The 23,059-nt window shown below is 47.3% G+C and overlaps 1 protein-coding gene across 2 annotated transcripts in view; it reads left to right on the top strand.

Annotated features, from left to right (window-relative positions):
• WDR37 (WD repeat domain 37) overlaps nt 1-23,059 on the top strand; it is a 160,088-nt gene that overhangs the window by 81,935 nt on the left and 55,094 nt on the right. For both annotated transcript variants that reach the window (XM_077268541.1, XM_077268540.1), the window contains exons 7-10: nt 9,877-10,012; nt 18,378-18,449; nt 20,500-20,544; nt 21,672-21,748. In XM_077268541.1, coding sequence (XP_077124656.1) covers nt 9,877-10,012; nt 18,378-18,449; nt 20,500-20,544; nt 21,672-21,748 — 330 coding nt within the window. The remainder of the gene's footprint in view (nt 1-9,876; nt 10,013-18,377; nt 18,450-20,499; nt 20,545-21,671; nt 21,749-23,059) is intronic.

The following is a 23,059-nucleotide window of genomic DNA, read 5'->3' as shown; positions in this document are numbered from 1 at the left end:
AGCAAATCATAGTGCAAGCTCGCGATATTGGGGGACAGGCGCCTATACGGGCATACCACTTTTTATGTAAAAACTCGTTGACAGGTTCCCTTTAAATATAGACATGGATCTTTAAAGCATCTCCTTGTCGTTTGCTGACTTTGCCTATCGCTATACAAGAATACAGGATTTCATAAAATTGCTTCCTGCAACCTCCGAAGAGAGAAGTCATCTTGGGATTTGTGAAAAGCTGAGAACATGTTCATGCACATAACTTTTCCTAAAGTATTCATATTTCCTATGGTGATGGTATATGCTCACCTATGGTGAGAATGAAAGGCAAGTATCGTTCGGGTCTGCAGCCTCATCAATCTGGACAGTGATTCTCTGACCACCCACTGGACAGTCTCGGGTGCAGGGACCTCCTGTAAAAGGACTGAATGCCAGCAGTATCCCCTTAATTTTCACCATTGTGATCAAGAGATGCCTGAAAATGCTGCACGTCAGAGCGCACGTTCTGTCAGCACCATTATAGTCTATGGCCCCGTTGGTGCATAAACCCAAATCCCATTTTGCAGGGAGGTTTGGACGTAACCCCCGACTGGACCAGTGAACGAGTGCTAAAACACAGTGTGAAAGCCCCCTAAGACCTAAAAGCAATACTTGCACAGATGCTCAATACCATAGTAATAAAATGGCTTTACTTTGAAAGGGTGCAGAATTTACCTCAAAGTTCGGACACTCTGACGATGATCTTCTACGCACCAAAATATAGTAAATCATTAAGATGTAAACATCGCATAAACAAAATGTAAACAATTATTAGTTTTCAAGGACCTGGTTCCATCTGAGTCCAAACACGGCAAGATGTCTGGTTTCTGTGGTACATCTTATCTACAAAACAATGTTTGGCATAAGACTCCAAGGTTGTCTGCAGGCCCAACTGGTTTATTTAGGTGAAGTTATCAGAGCAGGATTTTATCAAGCTAGTAGGTAACAACAAGTAATGTAACTTATTGGAAAAATTATAATTCTAATAGCTATATTAATTATTTTATCAAAGTAAAAAAAAATCTTTATCCTTTACATATAATGGGCAGTTGCAGGGACTTTACATACAATATTAGGCACCAACACAAACGTTAATTCCATAAGATGCTGGTAGAATTCGGATAGATTTAGGATCTGATTCCAACTTTGAGTTATACTCGTCTAATAAAACTCTCGCAGAATATGGACCCTTATAGATTGTCGGTGCCCCTCTGCTTTGACTGGCGGGAAATCCCTGCTGGGGGTGGCAAGATTCCCCTGCTGGGGATGGCAGGATTCCCCTGCTTGGACTGGTGTGCGATTCCCCTGCTGGGGCTTGTGTGCGATTCCCCTGCTGGGGCTTGTGTGCGATTCCCCTGCTGGGGCTTGTGTGCGATTCCCCTGCTGGGGCTTGTGTGCCATTCCCCTGCTGGGGCTTGTGTGCCATTCCCCTGCTGGGGCTTGTGTGCCATTCCCCTGCTGGGGCTTGTGTGCCATTCCCCTGCTGGGGCTTGTGTGCGATTCCCCTGCCGGGGCTGGTGTGCGATTCCCCTGCCGGGGCTGGTGTGCGATTCCTCGGCCGGGGCTGATGCGGGATTCCACGGCCGGGGCTGATGCGGGATTCCTCGGCCGGGGCTGATGCGGGATTCCTCGGCCGGGGCTGATGCGGGATTCCTCGGCCGGGGCTGATGCGGGATTCCTCGGCCGGGGCTGATGCGGGATTCCTCGGCCGGGACTGATGCGGGATTCCTCGGCCGGGACTGATGCGGGATTCCTCGGCCGGGACTGATGCGGGATTCCTCGGCCGGGACTGATGCGGGATTCCTCGGCCGGGGCTGGTGCGGGATTCCTCGGCCGGGGCTGTTGCGGGATTCCTCGGCCGGGGCTGGTGCGGGATTCCTCGGCCGGGGCTGGTGCGGGATTCCTCGGCCGGGGCTGGTGCGGGATTCCTCGGCCTTTTATTTTACATCATTAGTAATACTGTTGTGTTGAATGTAGTTTATAATACAAGGTAAATTGATCTGTTTTTTAACTTAAAAAAAAATCTCCACCTTTTTCTGTCCACATTTGCTTGAATGGATGAGTTTTTTTCTGGTAAACTAGACGTGGGAAAGTCCTAGTAGGGGTCACATTTCCCAGCACATTAGCGCATGAGCAGCTTTGTGACCACCTTAATGTTTTAGGGCCCCAAACTAGCTGAAACCTTGCAACTATCACTGTATTGGCACAGATGATATATAAATGTGCAGTTGAGAGGTATGATGGCCGTTCCATCCAGTTTACTTGAGCGAGCTCTACCTACAATTTACCATTGAAGGCACTGACATATTTGTTTTTAACCATTATTTTTACTTACTAACTGTGGGAATGCTGTGCGTGAATGATGTGTAAATTAACCCTGATCTGATTATTTTACAGCTTTGCTCTGGATTGCGAGACTATACGTGTTCTTTCCTGCAGTGTCCTCAGTCTAACCTCTCCATATTTTTTTTTTTTTTTATTTTATTTTTTTTATTTTTTTTTTAAGGTCTTCGTCATCAGTTGTTGTTTTGGTAGTTGACCCTTTTAGTAAAGCTGGTCATACGCGTTGGCTGGCAGATGGTTATCTAGAGTGATCTCATGGAGGAGAAACGAAAATTGTGAAAATAATTAGCTTTTTGTCCCAAAGCTCTTTACACCAGTTTTCTCACGTAATAGCTTTGCTGAATCAGAGCCTACATCTCTTTGAGATCAAAAGAATCGGGCATGTTGAAATTCATATTGCCCAATCCTTTTTTTTTTTTTTTTTCCCTGACATCGGCTGTTGAGGGGAAATCGAGAGCTCACTATATTGTACATATCAGATGGTCATTTGGCCCTGATGTAGAGTTGACAGCTTCTTGATTATTTTTCAATTTGTCCAGAAAAAAAAAATCACAGCCCCAGTATTCATGGGGCAGTGAACTGAGTGGTGTGGATGCTTGGCCTTCAGTCCATTCACACTAGGCTTTGCTTGGCAACTCGGGATCCCAACGGTTGGACCCCAGGGTTCACTTAGTTATCCCCCATCTATAGTGGGGTAACTTCTAAACTTTTGCATCTCCTTTAAGCATTGATGGTGCCAGTGTGAAACAACTCGCCCAGAGGACTTATTCATTAAGTAGTGGGAAGTAGGTTCCAACCCATTAAATTGGTTTATATACAGTACGTGGATTGTTGAATGCGCCCTCTGTGCCTCTAGGAGATAATACCTCCATTATAAAGCTCTAATTTTTTTTTTACATTTTTTACCTTAATTCTTTGGGACTCCATGACACACACAGATACGGTATGAGGCCATGGGTACCATATTATGGGTCTGAACGACGAAGATCTGTAATACAACCTTGTGCCTGATTCCTAGCGTTATCTGGGTGACGCTCAAGATGTCCTACAGCGCACTGCAGTCCCATAACCAAAAACAAAATTAATAAAGTTTCTGGCCATTTATATGAGCTAAACAACACAATATAGGTACAAATCTGTGATTATATGTCCGTGCCATCTGCAGGGCATCGTTACGTTCCACTGTGTGAGAAATCGGCCATGTCGTTGTCACTTTCTGCATGAACAGTTGCCGCTGTGCAGGTGTGAACAGAGCCATTTCCTAAAAAATTTAGAAGGAGATTCCTCTTATTTTTAATAAGGTCCTAATGTATTTTGTGGACTCAATTAGTAAACAAACATGTTGAAAGGTGGAGGACATCCCGATATCCTTGGAGAGCTATAATTAGTGTCATGACCCAAAGCATTTGTACTAAAGGGACATTCGGCAGTCAAGTACTCCCTGAAGAGAGAGACATCTGCCCTCTGCAAATGTCATCTTTTCTACAACCTGTTCTCCAGACTCTGCTCCTGCTGTCATGTTGAAGGTCACTATATATATACAAACATGAAATCTTGGCTGCTGTAATTCTTTTCTGATGGGGGAATCAAGGCCAAAAACACTGTAAGATGGCACCTCGTTATAGGGTCCGTGAAATGGATGTAGTATTGCCAAAGATGTCTAACTCTACTTCTTCTGACATGTGGTCAATACAAGATGGTCACCTGCCCATAATGTGGCTTCCAACACGTGTCTGGACTTGTATTGAGCTGTCATTCTTTTCTTCTAAGCACAGCACACAGATAGACATACTGGCTTTGATTCATTAAGACTTCCATTTTGTACAAGTCTTAATGAAGGACGTGCAGGAATAAGATCAACCAGATTCATTAAGAAACTCAAATGGCTTAATTCGGCTCATGTTATCCGTGTCGTGCACCTCCCAGTAATGTTACTTAAGGCGAGTACCGGAGTAAGGCTAGGTTCACATTGCGTTAGGGCAATCCGTTTAGCGCTAGCGCTAGCGGATTGCGCTAACGCAATGTTTTTTTAGGGGCCGCGTTAGGGGTCGCGTTAACATCCCCGCTCTCGCAGATCCCCGATCTGCGAGAGCGGGGAACGGACCTCGGGCGCGCCGCGGACGCTGCAAGCAGCGTCCGAGGCGCGCTACAAAAGAACGGCACATCGCTAGCGCGAGCCGAAAAAAGGCACGCGCTTGCGATGCGCTAGAGGGAAACTTCACCTTGCTGTCAATGGGCACGCTAACGGACCCGTTGCACGGCGTTAATTGCGACATTTTCGCCGTGCAACGCTGTCCGTTAGCGTGCACACATTAACGCAATGTGAACCTAGCCTAAGATTTCTGGCCTAAGACTTGCCACCACAATGAATTTGACGAGTTGGCGTTACCATGCCCCAGCCTTTCTTGTCTTCTGCCATTTTGGTGAAGCTGCTTGAAACTGTCTTTAAAATGCAAAGTCTTAAAATTTTTGCTTAAAAATGTTCTAACTACTTAATGTTTTATGCCAGTTTTCTGTCTAAAGCACTGATGCCTCAGTCACATTATATTTTATGGAGCTATTCACATGTACGGCTTTTGTTTTGCTCCATTTTGCCAGCAGAACTTGCGTTTTGTAGAGAATGGATCCATGATAATGACCCAGTACACTGTGAAAAGCTAGGCATGCAGAACATCAGTGGATGAAAAATGGACCATGTCATGGATGAAAAAAAATGATTCAATTTTTTTTGTAGACACACACGACAGTCATGCACATGCCTCCCAATTACAGTACCCCATGGAGCATACCGTAGTTTTTTTTCCTTTTAGTGCATTTGAAATAGGGCTGAAGAAAGACCAGAAAACTCAGTGTGAATTAAATGGCGTACAGAGATATAGTTTGACCCTACAAAATGTTATGGATGCCATACTGTCTCTCGGTACAACTCAACAGTTTGTAGCTGCAATATGGCCGTGTGTATGAGGACTAACGTCAGCAATGTCTACAGAGCTGTCTGTAGATACTGAATAAAATATACCGGTAATCTTTTTTGTTATGCGATAGGGATGTTTTAGAAGAACGTGGAGGAATGTGTAGGACAGATAGCGGGTGGATGTCTCATATCAGCAGAACATGAAAACCACTCGCCTAATAATATTATAGGTTCTCTCATGTGGTCAAAACAGTTCTGACTTATGGACTGTATAAGATCTGGATTGGTGTTGTGTAGTGATGAGCGAGTATACTCGTTGTTCGGGTGGTCTCCAAGTATTTGTTAGTGTTCGAAGATTAAGTTTTCATCGCCTCAGCTGAATGATTTACAGCTACTAGCCAGCTTGATTACATGTGGGGATTCCCTAGCAACCAGGCACCCCCCACATGTACTCAGGCTGGCTAGTAGCTGTAAATCATTCAGCTGCGGTGATGAAAACTAACTCTCCGAACACTAACAAATACTTGGAGATCACCCGAACAACGAGTATACTCGCTCATCACTACACAACACCTATCCAGATCTTATACACTAACAAATACTCGGAGACCACCTGAGCGTGCTCGGGAAAACCCGAGCAACGAGTATACTCGCTCATCACTAGTGTTGTGTAGTATCTAGTACCAAGATGATTCAGGACTTGTAACATGGGACTTCCATGGATCAGACTTGCTCCCAGCATTTCCCACAGATGCTAGTCAGATTGAGGTCTGGAGAATTTAGAAGCTAGATATTGAAAGAACAAGACCCTTGTCTAATGGCACCTCCCTTGTAAGCATTTGCTTTCCGGCTATCTCCTAGCCGGTAAAATGACATTCGGCAATAAGCAGCACACAGAATATCTTTAGTGCTTATAAAGAATGGGTTTCCTCCAAACATATCACAACTTCACATGCAATAAGGAGAATTGGGGAAAAGTCTTCATATTCACCGGTTCACTGTAGAGTCTGAGGTGCCCATGAAGATCCAATCGGATTCACAATGTGGTCGCCGGACTCTCCTGCACTTAGTGAGTTTGGTGACATTTACAAATTGTAGAAATCAAAATATATCACCGTTCTACTCCATACATGTGTAAAGACAATGGCAGTGGGGGAGTAATTGGGAGGATACTAAATATATAATTGAAGAGAAACTTACTGTGGTTACGCCAAGGATACGGCGTAACTTAGTTAAAAAAGGTGATAGTCCCAGAATTTAATGGGATGGGGTATGTCCCCCCCTATATAGAGAGAGTTTTTTTATTACCAACAAGACTAGTAATGAGACTTCTATGTACAATGAATTGTAATATGTGTCTGCAATTGTACTTACTGAAGTACCGTAAGGTAGTGTAACCGCTTGGAAATCGATATTGGTGGAAAGTTGGTAGTATAGTCCGTTGATGCTGCTTGAATAGGCTGTTATTTAGAAGCAGATATGGTATCCTGCTAGGTTGCCCCTAGTTTAAGCACAATAGATATTCGTTGTAAAATTGTCTAATTGGGATATAGTGAGCTCAGTGATCAATAGTTCTAGCAGTGAGTGGATAAAACTGTATTTAGTAACAGTACGCTTGTGTACTAAATCAGGGTTTAAGCGGTACGTACTGTTTTGATCCTTGATGTGGGAAGGCGAGTAATGTGCCCGTGTTGAAAGACTGACTGCTATGCTGCAGAAGGCGACCGCAGTTTGTGTGCGGGAACCGCTGCACTGGAAGCCGGCAGTAACCACAGGTGCCCTGGCCGGAAGAACGCTGTGTTTGTGGCGGGAATGGAGTGGACGGGGTTTTGGGGAGACGTCACCGACTAGGGAAAGGACGGGTGCGCAGAAGGAACAAGAAACCAACGCGTTTTGAGGGACAGCAGTCCTCTTCGTCAGGGTAGTACGTCATCTTGAACTCCTTCTCTTTGCCGCAGTTCATCTGACCAGGCACTTTTTGTTGCTCTATGGTCCAGTTCTGATGCTCACGTGAGCAGTGTGGCTGCTTTCGGCACCGCATGTCTGTTTTCTGACACCTTTCCGTCATTGTTGGCATTAGCCTTTTTATTTTAGCAATTTGCATTACCGCAGCTCTTCTGTGGGATCGGAGCACATGAGAGCCTTCACTCCTCAGCACGTCTTAGAATCATATGACCCTGTTGAAACTACCTTGCACCACTTTTGGTAGGTACTAACCACTGCTTGAGGGAACATTTAACAAGACCTGTAGTTTTTGGAGATGATCTGACTTTGTCAAGAAGCCATAGCCTTTTGGCACTTGCCGCGTCGCTCCTCGTTCCATGGATAATCGGTGGTTTTCATTTTGCCTTTCAGTAGTTTTATTTTTGTTCACTGAGAATTGGGTAAGTTTCTAAACAATGCTAAGTCCCAAATGCTTTCTAACACCTGTCAATGAATTCAGTGAATGTCTAGGGTGTAATGTATGGGGAACTGCAGCTTATAGCCTTTTTTTCACTCGGCATCTCGAAGGCTTGAAAATAATTAAAGAACTGAGGCTTTTTCTGAATGTGTCAGTATGGAAATATATTCACTGTGACATTCAACTAGTCTAAGACTTAGAAGTAGAAAACAAGTATGGAACTTTACAGGCATAGCTTTTGCAAGAACATGTGGGGCTTAGAGGAACACTGTAGGGAGACTGATACTAGGTTCCTCCTAAGAAGGTAGTTCCTATATTAGGTTATGTGCGTACATTGAGTATTTGCTTGCAGACTCTTCTGCAAGGTTTCTGCATCTCTTGTCAGCAAAAACGCTCCGGCAAAAACGAGCGTTTTTGCATGCATTTTTGTTGAGCAACGAATGCTTTTTTTTTTTTAGCTAAATAAAGATATTTGAAGAAAAAAATGTTTTGTGATGTAATTTTGTGGTTCAGCGTGTTCTTTGTCATTCTCACGCAGTGGCATCAGGGTAATGGGATTAAGGCTTGATGCCAGCAGCTGTCACTGACACCAGTCACTAACTTTAGTAATGAAAAGATGTCAGCTAGACACCCTCATTACTAAACTGGTAAGTAAACAGTTAAATAAACACACACGGTCACCAGCCTTTGTAGGAGCATTAACAGAATGAACCTACATAGGCTGTAACCAAACAGCAACTGGCAGAAATCAGCGTGCACCGCGATACCTGTTAATTATTACAAAAAAGTGAGTCGAAAAAAAAAATTGTGTGAACTCGGGCATAATTTTCATAACCAGCAGAAGGAAAGCGGATGGCTGAGGGCTGATGTTAATATTCCGGGAAGGAGCCAACAGCCATAAAGGTTCCCAGGCTTTTAATATCCGTTCAAAGCTGTTTGCTTAGCATTTACTGGCTAGTTTACAGGGTGACCCCCCCCCCCCCCAGCAAAGGCTAGGCAGACAGCTGAAGGCTGATATTAATAGTCTAGGAAGGGGCCATGGATATTGGCCCCCTCCCATACTAGTCAGCTCTTAGCTGCCCAAGAAGTGGCGCATCCATAAGATGCGCCGATTCTGACACTTGGCCTTGCTTATTCCACTTGCCCTGGTGCAGTGGCAAGTGGTGTGATAGTTGGGGGGGTTGATGTCACCTTTGTATTGTCAGGTGACATCAAGCCCAGAGATTAAAAATGGATAGGTGTCTATAAGATGGCCTCATTACTAACCCTATAGTGATATTATTAAAAAAAAAAAACAGAACAAAGTCCTTTAGTTGAAATAATGAGACTCCTTTATTGAATCTGAATTAAACCAGACTCGTGTCATCGACCAATCCACTGAATGGTCTCTTGTAAAAGGAATTAAAATTATGAAACTATCTTCCTCACTTTTCCACCGAGAAGATAATAATCCATAATGTCCCACTGTGATCTTGATGACTTTGAGAGCAGTCCCTCAGTGTACAGTGCTGAGCTGCGGTCAGCTGATGGACTCATGTGACCTCTCTCACGGCAGCTCAGTGCTATACACTGCGAGAGTGATGATGCTTCTGCCAGTCTTTAGCCTGCGGCCGGTTAGAGCAGTCACGTGTCCCGATCTGACTGTTCTACAAGTGGGATCACCGTGTGACACTCTGGATTACGTGGACTGGAGAGTGTATGGTTGTTTATTTTTGATTGGGGACAGGGGCATCGGGAATTTGGTGTTGGGTGAGTAAAATGTGTTTTTTTTTTTTTATTTGAATATGTATTTTATTATTTTAAGTGTTTTTTTTTTTTTTTACTTTTAAGTTTGAGCACTTCTTCCATTAGCGGCGCCTGCTATCACTGTTAAGTTATAATTTATACAATTAGATTTTCTGGATTTTATTTTTGATATTCTATCTCTCAATGTTAAAATTAACCTACCCTTAAAATTATAGACTGCTCACGTCTTTGTCAGTGGTCAAACTTACGACCTTGCATGTAAAGATACAGATTATTCGCACCAGGCTGCAGTATGATGCTGACGGTGTAATAGCCGATCCTGGCCTGAGGTAGCCGCTGGGTTCCCATAATGGCTGACTGACTAATAGACGCTTCTCCGTCCTGTTTTCGACAATGTTCTTACGGATGAGGTAACGTTATTGTGCATTTTCATCTGTTTTAGATCGTCTCCAGCTTCAAGACCACAACCTCTCGCGCAATTTGCCAGTTAGTGAAAGAGTACGTAGGGCACCGAGACGGTCTGTGGGATGTCAGCGTTACACGGACGCAGCCAGTGGTGCTAGGGACGGCATCTGCAGGTAATCGCACTGACCTGTCTGCACAGGGGTTTACAGGATTGTAAAAATCGGGGCTGGTTACCTTAAAAAAAAAAAAAAAAAAATGGCGCCTCACTTCTCTGTAGGTTGTCTGGTATTGCAGTAAAGCTTTTTTGTCTCCTGTGGAACTGAGCTGCATTACCAGGCACCACAAATAAACAGTGGTGGTGTATATTGGGGGAAAATAAGAGGTGGTGTGATTTATTTATTTATTCATTTATTTTATTTTCTGTGCAATTCACTTAATGGGTAGACCTTTTTGTTAATCATTCTTGACGTCTATTTTTACTGCCTTTACCACCCCATTGTGCATTCTGACATGTCCTTCACAGTTTGGGTGTGTGTTTTGAGAGGGCTCAGTCTGTCGTATGGCTGGCATCTGCCTGTAAGAGCAACGACACTACACTTGTGCCCATGGGCTACCATGGCAGTCAGGGGGGGGCCCTATTGAAGGCCCCTATCATTGCCACGTTAGTCATCCAGTAGCAGGGCTTTGTAGCAGAATGTCACTGCTATAGTGTTGCAGTATATAGTATAAGCAATCAGATGATCATCAGTTTAGTGCCTTAAAGATTTAAAAAAAATTAAAAATTTTTCTATCTATCAAATTATCTAAGGGGTACTTCCGTCTGTTTGTCTGTCTATCTGCAACTTCCGTAACGGAAATCCCGCGTCGCGACCAATCAGCGACAGGCTTAGCCCGGCCACGAATTGGCCCCTCCCTACTCCCCTCCAGTCAGTGCCCCCTTCCTACTCCCCTCCAGTCAGCGCCATAGTGTCGCCCCATCCCGGACCAACTTTTTACTATTGATGCTGCCTATGCAGCATCAATAGTAAAAAGATATAATGTTAAAAATAATAATTAAAAAAAAAAAACATGCTATTCTCGCCTTCCGTCACCTCCGCAGCTTTCCCGCTCCTTGTGATGCGGCCGGCAGCTTCCGTTCCCAGAGATGCATTGCGAAATTACCCAGATGACTTAGCGAGACCGCTAAGTCATCTGGTTAATTTCGCAATACATCTCTGGGAACTGAAGCTGGCGGCAGCATCGCACACATCGGCACAGCTTCACTGGACGCTGGAGGGTGAGTATATAACTATTTTTTTTTTTAACAGGGATATGGTGCCCACACTGCTATATACTACGTGGGCTGTGTTATATACTGCGTGGGCTGTGTTATATACTGCGTGGACTGTGCTATATACTACGTGGGCTGTGTTATATACTGCGTGGGCTGTGTTACATACTGCGTGGGCTGTGTTACATACTGCGTGGGCTGTGTTACATACTGCGTGGGCTGTGTTACATACTGCGTGGGCTGTGTTATATACTGCGTGGGCTGTGTTATATACTGCGTGGGCTGTGTTATATACTGCGTGGGCTGTGTTATATACTGCGTGGGCTGTGTTATATACTGCGTGGGCTGTGTTATATACTGCGTGGGCTGTGTTATATACTGCGTGGGCTGTGTTATATACTGCGTGGGCTGTGTTATATACTGCGTGGGCTGTGTTATATACTGCGTGGGCTGTGTTATATACTGCGTGGGCTGTGTTATATACTGCGTGGGCTGTGTTATATACTGCGTGGGCTGTGTTATATACTGCGTGGGCTGTGTTATATACTGCGTGGGCTGTGTTATATACTGCGTGGGCTGTGTTATATACTGCGTGGGCTGTGTTATATACTGCGTGGGCTGTGTTATATACTGCGTGGGCTGTGTTATATACTGCGTGGGCTGTGTTATATACTGCGTGGGCTGTGTTATATACTGCGTGGGCTGTGTTATATACTGCGTGGGCTGTGTTATATACTGCGTGGGCTGTGTTATATACTGCGTGGGCTGTGTTATATACTGCGTGGGCTGTGTTATATACTGCGTGGGCTGTGTTATATACTGCGTGGGCTGTGTTATATACTGCGTGGGCTGTGTTATATACTGCGTGGGCTGTGTTATATACTGCGTGGGCTGTGTTATATACTGCGTGGGCTGTGTTATATACTGCGTGGGCTGTGTTATATACTGCGTGGGCTGTGTTATATACTGCGTGGGCTGTTATATACTGCGTGGGCTGTGTTATATACTGCGTGGGCTGTGTTATATACTGCGTGGGCTGTGTTATATACTGCGTGGGCTGTGTTATATACTGCGTGGGCTGTGTTATATACTGCGTGGGCTGTGTTATATACTGCGTGGGCTGTGTTATATACTGCGTGGGCTGTGTTATATACTGCGTGGGCTGTGTTATATACTGCGTGGGCTGTGCTATATACTACATGGCTGTGCTATATACTACGTGGCTGTGCTAAGAGATATGTATATGTATATATACATATACACTCACCGGCCACTTTATTAGGTACACCTGTCCAACTTCTTGTTAACACTTAATTTCTAATCAGCCAATCACATGGCGGCAACCCAGTGCATTTAGGCATGTAGACATGGTCAAGACAATCTCCTGCAGTTCAAACCGAGCATCAGTATGGGGAAGAAAGGTGATTTAAGCGCCTTTGAACGTGGCATGGTTGTTGGTGCCAGAAGGGCTGGTCTGAGTATTTCAGAAACTGCTGATCTACTGGGATTTTCACGCACAACCATCTCTAGGGTTTACAGAGAATGGTCCGAAAAAGAAAAAAAATCCAGTGAGCGGCAGTTCTGTGGGCGGAAATGCCTTGTTGATGCCAGAGGTCAGAGGAGAATGGGCAGACTGGTTCGAGCTGATAGAAAGGCAACAGTGACTCAAATCGCCACCCGTTACAACCAAGGTAGGCCTAAGAGCATCTCTGAACGCACAGTGCGTCGAACTTTGAGGCAGATGGGCTACAGCAGCAGAAGACCACACCGGGTACCACTCCTTTCAGCTAAGAACAGGAAACTGAGGCTACAATTTGTACAAGCTCATCGAAATTGGACAGTAGAAGATTGGAAAAACGTTGCTTGGTCTGATGAGTCTCGATTTCTGCTGCGACATTCGGATGGTAGGGTCAGAATTTGGCGTAAACAACATGAAAGCATGGATCCATCCTGCCTTGTATGGAGCATCTTTGGGATGTGCAGCCGACAAATCTGCGGCAACTGTGTGATGCCATCATGTCAATATGGACCAAAATCTCTGAGGAATGCTTCCAGCACCTTGTTGAATCTATGCCACGAAGAATTGAGGCAGTTCTGCAGGCAAAAGGGGGTCCAACCCGTTACTAGCATGGTGTACCTAATAAAGTGGCCGGTGAGTGTATGTTAAATAATTGAACAGCTTTTTTAAACATTTTCGTTTTTACACCAACCCCTTTTTTCCAGTCAGATGTCAAATCCATTAACATACAAAAACTAATTTTATCCATACATTAGACAATAAAAATTAATCATATTGCCAGTTCATTCATACCACACAATGAATGCCGTAAAAACGAAAAGCCCGCTTTTTCCCCATTTCCTTACAATTACTTTTTATTTCTCCATTTGTAGTATATTATGTGCTAATATTATCGGTGTAATTCAAAACTACATCTTGTCCTTTAAAAAAAATAAGCAAACAAAAAAAGCCCTCATGTGGCTATGGCGACAAAACTAAAAGTTATTCCCCTTGTAAAAAATTATAGAATAGAAAGTGAACATTCAAAAAAAAAAAATCACCTAATCGTGAAGGGGATAAAGAGGTTTTTCACAGCATAATTTTATTTATTGTGTTAAATGGTCAGAATGGCATCACAAAAGAAAGAGGGAATTGATACTCGCAGTGGCGTAACTACAAAGTTATGGGCCCCGGTGCGAACTTCCAAATGGGGCCCCCCCCGCCATAAAATTCAATGTAACCCCCATAGAATACAATGCAGCCCCCCTCATAGTATAATGCAGCCCCTCCATACAGGGGCAGTGAGAAAGACACGAGCAAATGGTGACTAGGGGGCAGGGGAGAGGGCACAAGTGGGCAAGGAAGACAGGCACAAGGGGACACATGGGGGCTAGGAGGCAGGGGAGAAGGTTACAAGGGGACTAGTGGGCAAGGGAGACTGACACAAGGGGACAATGGAGACTGACACAAGGGGCACATGGGGACAAGTGGGCAAGGGAGACTGACACAAGGGATACAAGCACAAGGGGACACACAGGGACAAGTGGGAAAGGGAGACTGACACACAGGGACTAGTGGGCAAGAGACTGACACAAGGGATACAAGCACAAGGGGACACACAGGGACAAGTGGGAAAGGGAGACTGACACACAGGGACTAGTGGGCGAAGGAGACTGACACAAGCACAAGGGGACAAAGGAGACTGACACAAGCACAAGGGGACATAGGAGACAGGCACATGGGGACACACAGGGACTAATGGGCAAGGGAGACTGGCACATGGGGACACAAGCATAAGGGAGACAGGCTCAAGGGGACACACGGCCCCCTGACCTGCCAGAGCCGCTTGCAGCTGTGACCGTGGTAGTTACGCCGCTGCCTCACACACACACATACTACAGATATCACACACACACTACAGATATCACACACACACACACACACACACACACACACACACACACACACACACACACACATCATACTACAGATATCACACACACACACACACACACACACACATCAGTTATCACACACACACTACAGATATCACACATACACACATACTACAGATATCACACACACACTACAGATATCACACACACACATCATATTACAGATATCACACACATACTACAGTTATCACACACACACTACAGATATCACACACACACTACAGATATCAAACACACACTACAGATATCACACACACACACACACACAGACATACTACAGATATCACACACATACTACAGTTATCACACACACACTACAGATATCACACACACACATACTACAGATATCACACACACACACACACACACACACACACACACACACACACACACACACACACACACACACACCAGAGATACCAGCTCATATACACAACTCACAATCTCCTCTCTGGTACAGGGGTGGCTGATGTAAACCGGCTGCAGCTCCTCAGCTTCTCCTGACTAAAGCGGCTCTGTCCCGCACCTCCCCCCTGCTCTCTCCTTCTGTCCCGGGGTTATTTTGGCTTTCTCTTAAATACGATCTCATTCAGAGGTACATGAGATGTATGAGGGGGAAAAAACAGATTGAGAAGCTGTCTCATCGTGATGACTGGAGCTGCTTCCTGTCTCTCACGTGCCCCGGCTGCCCCCTTCCCCTAGATACGCCTCGGACTGTTGCTGTGCAGGAGGAATCCCCTGCACTGCAATATGGTGTTGGGTGCCAGCACAGCCCGCACAGTGGTCTATCCAGCACAGCCCGCACAGTGGTCTATCCAGCACAGCCCGCACAGTGGTCTATCCAGCACAGCCCGCACAGTGGTCTATCCAGCACAGCCCGCACAGTGGTCTATCCAGCACAGCCCGCACAGTGGTCTATCCAGCACAGCCCGCACAGTGGTCTATCCAGCACAGCCCGCACAGTGGTCTATCCAGCACAGCCCGCACAGTGGTCTATCCAGCACAGCCCGCACAGTGGTCTATACAGCACAGCCCGCATCTCTCGCCCCCCCCGAGAATGCCCCCACAGTCCAGTAAAAAAACAAAAAAACACTCTCCTTACCTTTCCTCTTGCCAGCGTTGCTTCCTGCTCCGATCTCAGGCTCGGCTGCAGTCTGCCCGGGACACAGCAGGTGCGCGATGATATGACGTCATCGCGCCCCTGCAGTGTCAGAGGCAGAGCGGGGAATGATGGGAGAGGGAGCGTCTGTAGACGCTCTCTCCTCCGTCATTGCATTTAACTGTACCGGCGTCATAGACGCCGGTATAGTTGAATGCGACGGCGGGGGGGGTGAGTCGGTGGCGGGGGGAGGCGGATCGAGCAGCCCATGACTGGCACCGGCTCTTATGGCATTTGCCAGAAGTGCCCGATGGCCAGTCCGGCCCTGCTCTGACCTGCCGGCCCCGGGCCCCTGACCTGCCGGGCCCGGTCGCAGTGGCGACCGCTGCAACCGCGGTAGTTACGCCCCTGTCCATACTGTACAATGGCCACACATAGTGCTCTATACTGTACAATGGCCACACATGATGCTCCATACTGTACAATTGGCCACACATGATATTGCCTACAGTATAATGGCCACACAGTTACTCCTACACACGCGGCTGAGCTCCGTACACATTGCACATGCGGCTCCCCTCCGTACACCTCGTACACACCCGGCTCCGCTCCGTACACCTTGCACACACGGCTCCGCTCCGTATACCTCGTACACACATGGCTCCGCTCCGTACACCTCGTACACACACGGCTCCGCTCCGTACACCTTGCACACACGGCTCCGCTCCGTATACCTCGTACACACATGGCTCCGCTTCGTACACCTCGTACACACCCGGCTCCGCTTCGTACACCTCATACACACCCGGCTCCACCTTGTACACCTCATACACACCCAGCTCCGCCTTGTACACCTCATACACACACGGCTCTGCTCCGTACACCTCATACACACCCAGCTCCGCCTTGTACACCTCATACACACACGGCTCCGCTCCGTACACACCCGGCTCCGCCTTGTACACCTCATACACACACGGCTCCGCTCCGTACACCTCATACACACCCAGCTCCGCCTTGTACACCTCATACACACACGGCTCCGCTCCGTACACCTCATACACACCCAGCTCTGCCTTGTACACCTCATACACACCCGGCTCTGCCTTGTACACCTCATACACACCCGGCTCTGCCTTGTACACCTCATACACACCCGGCTCCGCCTTGTACACCTCATACACACACGGCTCCGCTCCGTACACCTTGCACACACGGCTCCGCTCCGTATACCTCGTACACACATGGCTCCGCTCCGTACACCTCGTACACACACGGCTCCGCTCCGTACACCTTGCACACACGGCTCCGCTCCGTATACCTCGTACACACCCGGCTCCGCTTCGTACACCTCGTACACACCCGGCTCCGCTTCGTACACCTCATACACACCCGGCTCCACCTTGTACACCTCATACACACCCAGCTCCGCCTTGTACACCTCATACACACACGGCTCCGCTCCGTACACCTCATACACACACGGCTCCGCTCCGTACACCTTGTACACACCCGGCTCCGCCTTGTACACCTCATACACACACGGCTCCGCTCCGTACACCTCATACACACCCAGCTCCGCCTTGTACACCTCATACACACACGGCTCCGCTCCGTACACCTCATACACACCCAGCTCTGCCTTGTACACCTCATACACACCCGGCTCTGCCTTGTACACCTCATACACACCCGGCTCCGCCTTGTACACCTCATACACACACGGCTCCGCTCCGTACACCTCGTACACACCCGGCTCCGCCTTGTACACCTCATACACACACGGCTCCGCTCCGTACAACTCATACACACCCAGCTCCGCCTTGTACACCTCATACACACACGGCTCTGCCTTGTACACCTCATACACACCCGGCTCCGCCTTGTACACCTCATACACACACGGCTCCGCTCCGTACACCTCATACACACACAGCTCCGCTCCGTACACCTCATACACACACGGCTCCGCTCTGTACACCTCATACACACACTGCTCTGCTACATCCACACAAACCCCTCCTGACCTCACACAAAAGCTTACCCTCCTCCAGCATGATGACAACCAGCACTGCACTGCTGTCCTGCACTACACGGAAGCCCTTGATCATGTGACTCCGACTCCTCCCCTCCTGTGACCTCATCACAGGTCCTGTGCGCACAGAGCAGCTGCAGCCATAGTTGTGGTGTGCGTGTGCGGCTCTCTGCGGTGGAGGGGCTCTGCTGCCGTGACAAGTGCAGTCCCACCCGTGATCGCGCATGCACTGAGAGAGTGCACGCGCACCAGGGCCTGTAAAGAAGGTTTATAAAGGGCCGGCGGCCCATTTTGTAGCTCAGAGTTCTTAGGGGCCCCTAAGCACTGCGGGCCCCGTCGCAATTGCGACCCCTGCGACCGCGGTAGTTACGCCCCTGGATACTCGTCTCACCAATCCTCCCCACCACCGCCCTTGGTTCTGATTCTTCTGGGGTCCTTCACTTGTTTCTTCTACTTCCTGGTCAATCTTGGCGCTCAGGAAATGACCACTAAACCACATGCCACACCTCAGACAGTGATTGGCTGCAGCTGGTCACATGTCCATGTGTCTGAGATGTCAACACTGCAAAGGGAAGTAGGGACCGCTAAGGACCTGGGCAGCACTAGGACTTATAGTTTACACTGAATTTAAGTCTTTTGTGTGTATTGATAACTGTTAACTCCTAATGTTGTGTTTTATAGATCACACCGCATTATTATGGAGCATAGAGACAGGGAAATGCCTTACCAAGTATGTTGGCCATGCCGGATCAGGTAAGTCTAAATACACAGGTAAACACATGACCGCCGTTCCTGACACTGACACCGACTAATCCTCACAGCACGCAGTGCGCACACAGGGAGGATTCACAAGTCTGCAGTCACAGAGATGGTCCCCTCATCCGTATCCTGGTATGCATGGCCCTCTCATCCCCATCCTGGTATCCATGGTCCCCTCATCCCTATCCTGGTATCCATGGTCCCCTCATCCCTATCCTGGTGTGCATGGTCCCCTCATCCGTATCCTGGTATGCATGGCTCCTCATCCCTATCCTGGTATGCATGGCCCCCTCATCCCCATCCTGGTATCCATGGTCCCCTCATCCCTATCCTGGTATCCATGGTCCCCTCATTCCTATCCTGGTATGCATGGCTCCTCATCCCTATCCTGGTGTGCATGGTCTCCTCATCCCTATCCTGGTAGGCATGGCCCCCTCATCCCTATCCTGGTAGGCATGGCCCCCTCATCCCTATCCTGGTATGCATGGCCCCCTCATCCTTATCCTGGTATGCATGGCCCCCTCATCCCTATCCTGGTATCCATGGTCTCCTCATCCCCATCCTGGTATCCATGGTCCCCTCATCCCCATCCTGGTATCCATGGTCCCCTCATCCCCATCCTGGTATCCATGGTCCCCTCATCCCTATCCTGGTATGCATGGTCTCCTCATCCCTATCCTGGTATGCACGGCCCCCTCATCCCTATCCTGGTATGCATGGCTCCTCATCCCCATCCTGGTATCCATGGTCCCCTCATCCCCATCCTGGTATCCATGGTCCCCTCATCCCTATCCTGGTATCCATGGTCCCCTCATCCCCATCCTGGTATCCATGGTCCCCTCATCCCCATCCTGGTATGCATGGTCCCCTCATCCCTATCCTGGTGTGCATGGCTCCTCATCCCCATCCTGGTATCCATGGTCCCCTCATCCCTATCCTGGTATCCATGGTCCCCTCATCCCCATCCTGGTATCCATGGTCCCCTCATCCCCATCCTGGTATGCATGGTCCCCTCATCCCTATCCTGGTATCCATGGTCCCCTCATCCCTATCCTGGTATGCATGGTCTCCTTATCCCTATTCTGGTATGCATGGCCCCCTCATCCCTATCCTGGTATGCATGGCCCCCTCATCCCTATCCTGGTATGCATGGCCTCCTCATCCCTGTCCTGGTAGGCATGGCTCCTCATCCCTATCCTGGTGTGCATGGCCCCATCAGATAAAGCAAAAAAAAAACTATCATGCTTACTGTCCCTGCGCTTCCTCGCAGCGTCTTGTTCCAATGCCAGCAGCTGTTGTGACTGGTCGATGATGTGTGCCTTCTGCTAAAGAGAAATTAATATTCACTGCGCCACAGCTGCTGGCATTGGAACAAGACGCTGCGAGGTAGCGCAGGGACGGTAAGTAGGATGTTTTTTTTTTTCTCTCTATGAAGCCTGAGGGAGGAGTAGGTTATACTCCAAAACATATTGTAATAGATTGTACGTTTTTTTTTATACTTCTTGCCTGGATTAACCTCCTTTACTTGTATAGTGGCAGGGTACTGCTCCCTGGCTCCCTGGTGAATGAGCCGTACCCGGCCACAGCTTCTATGCAGTTGACAAAGCTGTGTGGCTTCACAACTGAGCACTACTGCCGCTACCGGCACTGGGAACAGCTGACCATCAGAAGTGCCGGGTGTCGCACCGCTTCAATCAGATATGAATGCCTATCCTCAGGATTAGCAGCCATTAATGTAAAAATCCCGGACAACCCCTTTTAAACTGCTGAAGAACCTCATTTTAAAGACGTTCACCTCTCTTGTTAGTCATTTGTGTAGTGTAATGTATCAAATAGCTATTTATCATCAAAATGAGGTTCTGCAGCAGCTGATGTTTTATTGAGCTATTTCTTTCCTAACGTGTGTAGTAATTCCTAATGGCAGCTGTTCTCTTGCCGCTCACATGGCTTTTATAAAATTCTCAATTCTTATAAATATCTGTAGAATTCTTTTCCCTTCATTTGTTATAGTAACCTACATAATTATATTCTGTTTTTCTTGCAGTCAACTCTATAAAGTTTCATCCTACAGATCAAATTGCTTTAACAGGCAAGTAGCCATGATGTAGTATTCCTCACTACTGCATGCAGGGGGATAACTCACTGGCAGCTGGGTGGTCTCAGATGTTGGAGAACAGGGCTGGAGGACAGATCTATATCAGTGGGGAACCAACCTCCGAGCAGAGGTGCATTTTCTTCCCGGGTTCTTGAGTACCGCTCTCGGAGACCTTGCTGGTCATTCAACTGGCCCACGACCACCATCATGATGATGTGTTGCCCTCTTTATGCACTGAAGATGGCACATTCCCTAAGTATTTCCAGCAAGATGGTGCACCACCACATTATGGGTGTCAGGTCCGAGCATTCCTACATGAACAGTTTCCTGGAAAGTGGATTGGTTGTTGTGGCCAGTTGAATGGTCACAAAGGTCTCCCGATCTGACCCCCTTAGACTTTTATCTTTGGGGTCATCTGAAGGCAATTGTCTATGCTGTGAAGATACAAGATGTGCAGCATCTGAAACAACGGATACTGGAAGCCTGTACTAGCATTTCTTCTGCGGTGTTGCTATCAGTGTGTCACATTTTATAAATTGTCATAAACTTGTAAATAACTCATGAAATAAATAGTTACGTTAAAACCAATCACACCATTGTTTTTCTTGTGAAATTTTCAATAAGTTTGTTGTGTCACATGACCCTCTTCCCATTGGAAAAAATAAAGTTGGATCCAAAATGGCCAAATTCAAAATGGCCACCATGATCACCACCCATCTTGAAAGGTTTCCCCCCTTCCATATACTAATGTGCCACTAACAGGAAGTTGATATCACCAACCATTCCCATTTTATTTAGGTGTATCCATATAAATGGCCCACCCTGTATATATAATTTTAATGTTCTCTTTGTGTATTCATTAGATGATATGTTTGTTCTCTCCTTCTAAGGGCTCCTTCAACCGTCCATGTAAATCGTCCCGAGCACAGACTGACCGCCGGTCTCCCAACCTCCTAGAAACACGCCATGCTGTCACGGTCCGGTCGGGAGAGCCGCGGCCAGTTTGTGCGATGCGGCCCGATCTCTGGTTGAGCTCTTAGAAGCAGATCTAATAAGAACGTGTTACTGACTGGGGAACAACTTCTGCTCATTGTGACTCTGCTTCTCTTCTCGTTCCCCAGCATCTGGAGACCAGACGGCTCACATCTGGCGCTACGTGGTGCAGTTACCCACTCCGCAACCCTCCGCAGACACCAGCGTAAGCCCCAGGCAGAAATGAGAGAGTCCAGTGTTATTGATAGTGATGGGTGTACTCTGCTTTACATGATAATGGTGGAGAGCGCACGCCTCGGGTTAAATCTGGGTTTGTGCTTTGTTAGGATCAGTCCTGTTTTATTACTGCAGGTAAAACATAAGAGATCCTGAATCTGGCCTATAATGTTCATGTTATTGCTCATATTAAAGGGGTCTCCGCATTGTGATCCCCCGACCGGTCAGCTGTAATCTGTGTGGATTTCCAGGCTGCACCGCCAGACGCACACAATGAATAATATGAGGGTCCTTCAGAGCGATGCTCTTTGCGGTCTCTCTTCAGTGTGCGCAGGAGATGATCGTCCTCAGTATACATCTCACGCTTTTATGAAGCTTTCTGACCTAGATATTCTGCAAATTCTATTATTTTATTGATTTAACCTCTTTTGTCGCAAGACGGCGAACCGTTAATCCCCCATTAGCTGCTTACGGATAATATATCGCCGATAGTGAACTGTCACCGCTAGGAGCAGAGAGCTCTGATCTCGGCCTTTTAACTTTTACGACGGTGCAGTCAATAGTGACTGCAGAATGGAGTTGGTGATTTCGGGGGAGGAGGTTTCCTCTGTCATTTTGTTGGCGATTCAGAACATAAATGATGGTGGGATGCCAAGGTGTTGGGGGCCAGTAGCGCTCATCCGGCCTGTCATGGCTGTATTCCCTAATAGATTGCCTTCCGGCTTTCACAGACAGTATTTTTTGAAAAAAAAAAAGTATTATTTCAATTGTGTTATAAAAAGAAAAACAAATTACATATTTGGTATTGCTGCTAAAATGCACCAACGGCAGCAGAATTGCTTACCGTATTTTCCTCCCATTCCCCCTAAAGAATAAAAAGTTAGTTATAGTAAGGTGTATCCTATTTCCTGGAAAAATATGATGATTAACTTTAAGACACACGCGAGGTTTCAACAGCAGAAAATAGGAAAAGGCGATTTCCTACTAATTAAAACTTCCCTGACAGTTTAAAGAAGTGTAGGGGGCAATATCCCGCCGTACTATTACTGCGGAGGTCGGGTCCCCTGCTTTGATGTGGGCTCCAGCGCTGAGCCCACCTCAAAGCCGGGACATGTCAGCTGTTTTGAACAGCCGACATGTGCTCGCAATAGCGGCGAGTGAAATCGCGATTCACCCGCCGCTATTAACTAGCGTTTGACAGCGGCATTTAACCGGCACTTCCGGCTGCGCGGCTGGAAATGATTCCATCACCAACCCCCGTCACATGATCGGGGGTCGGCGATGCGTCAGGATGGTAACC

Source organism: Ranitomeya variabilis, chromosome 6 (genome assembly GCF_051348905.1).
Source record: "Ranitomeya variabilis isolate aRanVar5 chromosome 6, aRanVar5.hap1, whole genome shotgun sequence".
Lineage (NCBI taxonomy): Eukaryota > Metazoa > Chordata > Amphibia > Anura > Dendrobatidae > Ranitomeya > Ranitomeya variabilis.
The sequence above is the reverse complement of the archived record's forward strand: the minus strand, read 5'-3'. Positions and strand labels throughout refer to the sequence as shown.